General features: G+C 34.9%; 2 protein-coding genes across 2 annotated transcripts; one reads left to right on the top strand and one right to left on the bottom strand.

Moving 5' to 3' along the window:
• Positions 1 to 509: 509 nt before the first annotated feature.
• LOC117988694 (uncharacterized) lies at positions 510 to 2796 on the top strand. Its single transcript, XM_034975860.2, has 4 exons — positions 510 to 704; positions 792 to 1077; positions 1436 to 1969; positions 2395 to 2796. Coding segments are annotated over exons 1-4 (1131 nt in total). The 5' UTR covers positions 510 to 702; the 3' UTR covers positions 2704 to 2796.
• On the bottom strand, positions 2775 to 8602 carry geminin (geminin DNA replication inhibitor). The gene is made up of 5 exons (XM_069503696.1): positions 8421 to 8602; positions 8203 to 8327; positions 7624 to 7761; positions 5134 to 5260; positions 2775 to 4346 (listed from the first exon to the last, which is right to left on the bottom strand). Exons 2-5 carry the CDS (start codon positions 8319 to 8321, stop codon positions 4194 to 4196), a joined length of 537 nt encoding a protein of 178 aa, XP_069359797.1. The 5' UTR covers positions 8322 to 8327; positions 8421 to 8602; the 3' UTR covers positions 2775 to 4193.
• Positions 8603 to 8750: the final 148 nt, after the last annotated feature.

An 8750-nucleotide genomic window follows, 5' to 3' on the forward strand; every position in this document is an offset into this window, starting at 1 on the left:
ATTCATAGGTATACCAATCTTTAAGTGGAAGCTGTTGTGTTGGACTTTTCGATAGAATTCAGGGCTGTAAAGAGTCAAAAATATAGATTATTCAGCTAATAAACTAGAATCCAAAGCTGTGATTACATTAGATAAAAATATCATTTTGTCTCCGGTTTACTGCTTTTTAAAAATGGCTTTACGGCTCTGGATTCTAGCTCTTTTGGGCCTGAGCTTCTCAATGTCATCTGCTGGTCGATGGTTCTCAGCACCGACCAGAAAAAAAAGGTTCTGTCTCTGGTATATAGACTATATAGTGTGTTATCTATGTCTTTGACCAACAGCTGTGGCCCTACCGCGGTTGTTTGACAGCTACAATGTCACGATCGCAATCATCTCTGATTGGTTAATGCTCGCTCACTATTGGCCACAATGCATTGTTGCAACAAGAATCGCACAAATTCAGCCAATCAGAACAATTGAGATTGTAATAATGATTGATGCAGGTTTTAGACAATCGCCCCGCTGAGCTAACCTGACAGCTGTCCATTTATTAATTTCTTTTGGGTTTTCCTTGAATTTTGCATTTGTATTTTTGTGTAAAGTTTATAAAATATAAATGGCCATAAAGCAAATTAAGAAGAAGAAAATATAAATGGAATTTTGTTGTAACTTTACACTGTGATTAATAATAAATCTTACAAAGGATTGTAACTATACAAAATGTAAGTAATTTGAGGACAATATTATCAATAAATAAGCACTTTTGGCTAAGTCGTGGTATTAAAAATAACTTATGATTGTGATTCCAGGAATAAAGACGTGGATTACCACAATGCAGATACAATTAGTGTGGATACATTATATCTTGAAGAGAAGCTTAGGGAGGATAGATTAAAGGAAATGACAAAGTTAAAAACACTTGGTAAAACTGTGTGCAATCTCCATACAAATATACTATACTACAGAAATGGGTCTACTAAAAGAGGTGCTGTGTGTTATGAAGCCTGGAAAAGCCTTGTAAAGAAGATTGGAGGTTCACCCAATACATGGAGAGAATTGGGGAATGCTCTTGGTGTTGCACAGGATGACCTGAATGTAAGTTTAAAGTTTGTCTTCACAAGACACCGTAGCAAGAGTAGCCATACACAGGCAGCTTGAATAGTTAATCAGCTTGTACAGATAGCTCGAGCTATCATTGACAAATTCCTCATGCAGTCTGGTGTATGAGACTGAAAGGAAATTTGTAGTTCAAGCTGTCACATCTTGAAGCAGCTAATTAAAGCTACCAGTGTATTAGGTATCATTCTAAGCTTAAAAATGGATACTAAAATCCTTGTACTTTATTGCTTAAAACTGGAGCACTATGAAATTCTTATATTTGAATTAATTATCAAATCAAAAACTTCATAAAAGTTTTTGATTTGGTAATCAACTTATAACAATTTTTTTTCAGTATATAGGAAACTCAGTGAAAGAAGACCCAGCAGATATAGTAATAAAAGTGTACATGCAAAATGAGTCAGCAACATTAGACAAAATAGTTGATGCTTTGGAGAAAATGAGCAGGTATGATATTCTCAAAGCCATTGAAGAACCTTTTTGCAACTTGAGCCAATATTTCAATAAAAAAGATGACAGTGGCTACCAAAGTGATAGTAAAACTCCTGGGAATAAAAGAATCTTCTTTACAAACGAAATAGAGAATGACCTACCGGCAGCTTTAATTAAGAACTATGTTATAAAAGATAAGGAACCTAAACCCAATCAACCAATATTTAGAGCAGCTCCTATAGATAATACAGAAATTGACGATGATAGACCAATTCTGTTTTTGACATACACCGAAGATGGTCTTGACACAGCTATAAACATTCAGCATTATATTAATGCCTGGGAAGGCCAACAAGTCACAGTCTTAACACTGTGTAATAGAAAGGAACAAGTATATCAAAATCCAGAGAAGTTTATCAGGAAATATTTTGAAAAGGTAACTACTCAAAATCAAATAATAATTTGGGTTGTTTTTATATTAATCTAGCTGATGCCCACGATTTTGTTCGCATAGATTTAGGTTTTTAAAAACCCAGTGGTTCCCACTGGGTTTAATTTTCCGGGATATTAGACTTAAAGTGTCTGTCTGTCTGCTAGCCTTTCACGACCCATCCGTTCAACCGATGTTGACGGAATTTGGTACAGCGGTAGCTTGCATCCCAGGAAAGGATATAGGCTACTTTTTATCCCGGAAAATCAATGAGTTCCCATGGAATTTTTAAAAATCTAAATCCACGTGAACGAAGTCACGGGCATCATCTAGTAATATTATTCTAGCTTAAACTTCTACTTGTTATTAATTTCTAAATCTAATTGACAGTCCAATAACTGGGTTTTTAATTTGTAATATTTGTATTACAGGCTGACTTCATAGTACCGATAATAACACCAGGGTATCTGAACAGTATAAATCCACTATCACCTCATGAGCAGAGCGCAGATGATAATTTAGACTACAAATATGTGAATTTTATCTACAATTTAATTATCAATTATTACATACATGCCACTGGATGTCTGAATAATAAAGTGAGGAGTGTACTACCATATGGAGTTAATATTAATGTACTTAAGGAAATCACTATGTACCCTGACTTATTACCGTATACCTATGAATCTAATTTCAATGAACATTTTAAGGTGTTTTTGAAGAAAAAACTCTCACGTTGAAGTATCTCAAATGAAAGGTGATATTAATTTAGATGTATGTACTTTAAAACTTGTCTTTGTAATGAAAAACATTATATTTTTATTCAAACACAATATGTATTTTATTTAAGAAGTAGCTTATAACACTAAGTCAATAGTATTGAAAAACTCAGTCAAAGATATCTTAAAATTATTACTAATAGTTAAACGAAAATATTGCATATTCAGATAGTGCAGTTTCTAACTGATTTTGAATAAAGACAAATAATTTAGCTCTAGTTACTTTTAGATTATTAGTAGATTTTCCTTGTTTATACTCAAATAAACTATAGTACCATACACAGGAAAGTATACAAATGATTAATAATTCACAGGTATAGTAAGGTCCCTAGAATCGATACTACCAATAATTATTAAAAAAAAAATTAGTAAACACAACATAATACTGCCTTTCTAGTTACAAAATTAAACTAACAAAAATCATCTTTAGATAGAATTTAAATACATAAAGTGAAAAGACTTACTTATGCTGGTTTACACATTGTAAGCTGCTGCTTGGATCTATTATTATTGATTGATCATTATTATCCATACTAATATTATAAATGCGAAAGTGTGTCTGTCTGTCTGCTAGCTTTTTACGGCCCAACGGTTTAACCGATTCTGATTAAATTTGGTACAGACGTAGCTTACATCCCGGGGAAGGACATAGGATACTTTTTATCTGTTATTTATATGTTATATACTAACTGTTGGCAATGGTTTATCTAAAAATTGTGAATTGCATGGACTTAATATGAAAGAAACATTGAGACTTCCATATAATGTCTCCACCACTCGCCCTGTCTGTAAATTCAGAGGTTTGACAGAGTTGTTGATGCAGTGCAATCGTGCAGTAAGTGTGGCGTGAAGGAGCACCCGAACTGACCAATATTTCACTCTCGAGACTCTTTATACTGTGCTAGTAACTAGCACTTAGTCTCTGGGTGAGATCTATAGAACGCACACTGACTTAGCTTATACTCAAGACAGAATTAAAACGAGACAGAGCTATATCTTTTACATAAATCTGTCTCGTTTTAACTCAACCATAAGTCTGAGCAAAGTCAAAGTGCGCTCTATAAATCTCAGCCTAAGTACCAGCTACCAGTATTTAAGTAATACCTAAGACTACAAAAAGGTTACAAGTTCCAATGGTACCAAAGTACCGTTTACCACATAATATTGTAACTAATGATTTAAAATTTATTTCGTGGTTTAACGACATAGTTGTATTGTATAATCAGCAGTTAAAATATTGTATAATCACCTAATTTATCGTGGTATGTACCCGTTTTATACAATACAATAATATTGTGCCAATGGACACGAATTTCATACTGCTTTGAACTCCACTACATCTGTCCTTAGCTTTAAGCTAGCTAATAATAGCTGCACTCCAGTAGCTGGTCCTTCCAATGCTAGCTAGCTGTGCAAAGTGTAAACCAGCAATAATTATATTTTATATTCAGCTATTCAGCTTCTTTGGTTGCGTCTAAATCTGTTTCATCTGCAGAATCGTCTGCAGCATTGTCGGCTACACTATCATCTGCTGTGTCGTCTGCTGTGCTGACGTCATTAACGTCAATACCTGTATCGTCAGTAGGGGAGTTGGCTAACTCCTCCTGTAAAAGATAATGTGTAATTACTTTTACATATTGTACAAACTGTGTTGTTTCACTATGTGATCAAATCAGAAAAGAATAGATCCGTAAGAGAACCAGAGTTCCTGACAGCTCAAGGGGTTGCAAAGCTGAAGTGGGCACATGGTTCGAAAGGCAATGGGCAGTGCACATACTTGTTCATAATACTAATAGACGTAGGGGTCCCAAGGTGCTCAAATAATGACTTCACACTGGAAAGCACAGTGATTGAGTGAGTTAGCGCAGTGGAAAACCTGCCACTAGATAGACAGACAACATCAAACGAGTCGCAGAGTGAGTGAAAGTTAGTCAGTCAGCAGTGGGCGTGATGATTCGCGCGCCACCTATTGTATCTTAAAAGTACTACGCCAGAATGAAATCTTTCCACAAATGTCAACAATAATTGTACAAAGTATCAACTCAATCAGATGAATGCATCGGTAACAAACAAACAAACAGCACCACTATCACAACAATTAGTGTGAAAAACAACATGCTGAGACTACTTTTCCACCAGGGACTAATAAGTACGGAAATACATACAGAAATGCATGTGTTTGAAATCCACTATGTACATATATAGAGCACACAACTTTCTTATTAAATATATATATTTTTAAATAAGGTAAGTTTATTTTATTTATATTTATTTATTACTTACGGCTACTTACACTAATACACTAAAAATAATACTTATTCAAAAAATGTTACTTACTAAATGTAGTGGCCATTAGTGCCATGGTAAGTTATATGAAATAGTGAGATTTACCTTTATAACTTCCACAAAGCTGTTAGCTTCGTCCAGCATTTGTTGGCTTTTAATAAGCTGTTGCTTCAAGTCTTCAATTGTCTCTCTGAGTTTTGCATTCTCCTCTAAACTTTCTTGCAAGGCAACTCTATTCCAAAATAAATGAATAATCTTTACTGGTATAAAAGTGTGTATATTATATTAGTCTATCCTTCACAAACTTGTCTCCTCTTGTTCTATCACAAAACAGTGAGAAACCATGAATATTGGCACCTTTATGTGATTACTTTCCAAAGTCCTGACTGACTGACTTATATATCAATGCACAGCCTAAACCGCTGGTTGTGACATGAAATTTGGAGGGCTGTGTTCCTTTTAAAGAGTAGGTATCCACTAAGAAAGGATTTTTCGACATTATACTACTGAGTGGGTTGAAATGGGGATTGGAAATTTATGTTGTCTAAGCGGACAAAGTCAATATCAACACAGCCTAAACCACTGGTTGTGACATGAAATTTGGAGGGTGTGTTCTTTGTAAGGAGTAGGTATCCACTAAGAAAGGATTTTTCGACATTATACTACTGAGTGGGTTGAATGGGGATTGGAAATTTATGTTGTCTAAGCGGACAAAGTCAATATCAACACAGCCTAAACCACTGGTTGTGACATGAAATTTGGAGGGTGTGTTCTTTGTAAAGAGTAGGTATCCACTAAGGGCCGGTTGTTTCAACAAACTTTGACGGACACGTAACCTTTAAATATGGCGCTAACGAACGTAAGTAAAGAAAAAGCGTTGATTCAGCATCTATTAGCGCTAACGTTCGTTAAAAAGTTACGTTTACGTTAACCAGTGCTGGCGCCATTGGTGATCGTCAAATCAGTTCGTAACTTCATACTTCTTACAAACGGAATATTTTATTTACAAATTATAATGGAATCAATTTAATTCAAAGCTTTTAATGATAGTTTTTTTGATGATTTTGTAAGAAAGAAAAAGTGTTTAAAATGCGAAGTAGCAATATTAATAACTATGTATATAATTTAATATACTTAAAATGAAATAAGAAAAGGATACGGAGAAGTAAGTTAATTTTTAGGGTTAGTTTCGCAACCAAAATAACAATGACGAACAGTTTTTTGTACAATGAAGCAACGCACTTAAATTAACAGATGTTAAAGTTCGTCTACGTCCGTTAAATTTTAACGAACGGATCTTACGAAGACCAATGGTTTGAAACAACCGGCCCTAAGAAAGGATTTTTCGACATTATACTACTGAGTGGGTTGAATGGGGATTGGAAATTTATGTTGTCTAAGCGGACAAAGTCAATATCAACACAGCCTAAACCACTGGTTGTGACATGAAATTTGGAGGGTGTGTTCTTTGTAAAGAGTAGGTATCCACTAAGAAAGGATTTTTCGACATTATACTACTGAGTGGGTTGAATGGGGATTGGAAATTTATGTTGTCTAAGCGGACAAAGTCAATATCAACACACAGCCTAAACCACTGGTTGTGACATGAAATTTGGAGGGTGTGTTTTTTGTAAAGAGTAGGTATCCACTAAGAAAGGATTTTTCGAAATTGTACCCCTGAGTGGGTTGAATGGGGATTGGAAATTTATGTTGTCTAAGCGGACAAAGTCAATATCAACACAGCCTAAACCACTGGTTGTGACATGAAATTTGGAGGGTGTGTTCTTTGTAAAGAGTAGGTATCCACTAAGAAAGGATTTTTCGACATTATACTACTGAGTGGGTTGAATGGGGATTGGAAATTTATGTTGTCTAAGCGGACAAAGTCAATATCAACACACAGCCTAAACCACTGGTTGTGACATGAAATTTGGAGGGTGTGTTCTTTGTAAAGAGTAGGTATCCACTAAGAAAGGATTTTTCGACATTATACTACTGAGTGGGTTGAATGGGGATTGGAAATTTATGTTGTCTAAGCGGACAAAGTCAATATTAACACAGCCTAAACCACTGGTTGTGACATGAAATTTGGAGGGTGTGTTCTTTGTAAAGAGTAGGTATCCACTAAGAAAGGATTTTTCGACATTATACGACTGAGTGGGTTGAATGGGGATTGGAAATTTATGTTGTCTAAGCGGACGAAGTCGCAAGCATAAGCTAGTTTCTGATAAAAAAAGCTGTGGGAATGCTTTTCTACATAAAAGTCTAGTAAAATTGGAAAACTCGAAGCACTTCTGATATAGACACATCAGCGAAAGCTGCTTAGTCTATTAAAAATATCTAATAATAATAATGATAATAAAAATTATAACTGCAAAAGTTAACTTTAACTATCCATCCACTTAACCAACTTTGACGAAATTTGGTACAGACTTGCATCCAAGAGATGGATATAAGCTACTATTTATCCCAGAAAATAAAAGAGTTCCCATGGAATCTTTAAAAACCTAAATCTACAAGTCAAAGTCACTGACATTATCTAGTAAACAAATTAAAAATACAAAAGATATAAAGCAAAGCTCCTACAACACTTACTGGCGCCTCTCAGCTAGCTTTTGCCAATATTTTTCAGAGGGGTCATTACAGGTCAGATCTTTGGCTGTAATTTGATTTTCTAGATTGACCTGGGTTTCCTTCTCTTTGGATACATTCTTCCTTTTTACTTCAACTTCACTGGAAACAGAAAAAACAAAGATACACAAATCATAATTAAACTGACAGACTAATCACTACCCATTTATTATTATAAATGTGAATGTGTTTAATTGTTGGTTTGTCCTTCTATCACTTTGCAATGGAGCAGTGGATCGACGTAATATGTTTGCTTGGGTGTAGTTAAAGACCTGGAGAGTGACACAGGCTACTTTTTATTCCCAAAAATCAAGTAATTCCCACAGGATTTATAAAAATTTAAATCCACGCGGACAAAGTCGCGGGCATCAGCTAGTTGTAAATAATATATTAGAGTCAGATTTATTATTAAGGAGACAGAAGCAGAGCCAGAGGATAAACAAATCTTCAGCGATCTTCAGAGAAACTAGACTGACTGACATCAACACGAAGCTCAAAATTCATTCTTCATCTTATACTACGGAAATATTCAAAGAAACTTACACAGGAGTCTCTTGGGTCAGTTGATGTTTTAAATTTTTAGATGGTCTGCCCACAAGATTTTCTGTATCAGCAGCAGTGTGCTGTAGCACTTTAAGCGATTTTCTTGTGGTTCGCGGCATTTCTCTCTGAAAGATAAAGGAAAACAAAACTTAACCTCATTTCATTTTTTGTTTTGCTAAGCACAAAATGGTAGGTAGTACTCGTAGTACTGAACTTACCTTTGTTATTGATTGATTTATTAAAGTAGATATCTACGACGTAAATTGATGGATGTGAACACCGACAGCAATTTTTTATTTAGTTGAATTTGTATTTAGTTGTGATTTCAGAAAATTACACAATTCAAACTAAACGAAAATCAAAAATCTTTGACACTTCTGTGAAATGAAATGACACTTGACAGCATAGAAAACAATTTCCCGCCAATCGTTTTACCATAGATAAAACAACAATAATGCTATTAACAGACGCCCCAACTTGCCAAACAACCAAACCTCCCACCAAAACCTCCAACCAAAACTCAATCACGGCACATCACGGTGTAATAC

Source organism: Maniola hyperantus, chromosome 15 (genome assembly GCF_902806685.2).
Source record: "Maniola hyperantus chromosome 15, iAphHyp1.2, whole genome shotgun sequence".
Taxonomy (NCBI): domain Eukaryota; kingdom Metazoa; phylum Arthropoda; class Insecta; order Lepidoptera; family Nymphalidae; genus Maniola; species Maniola hyperantus.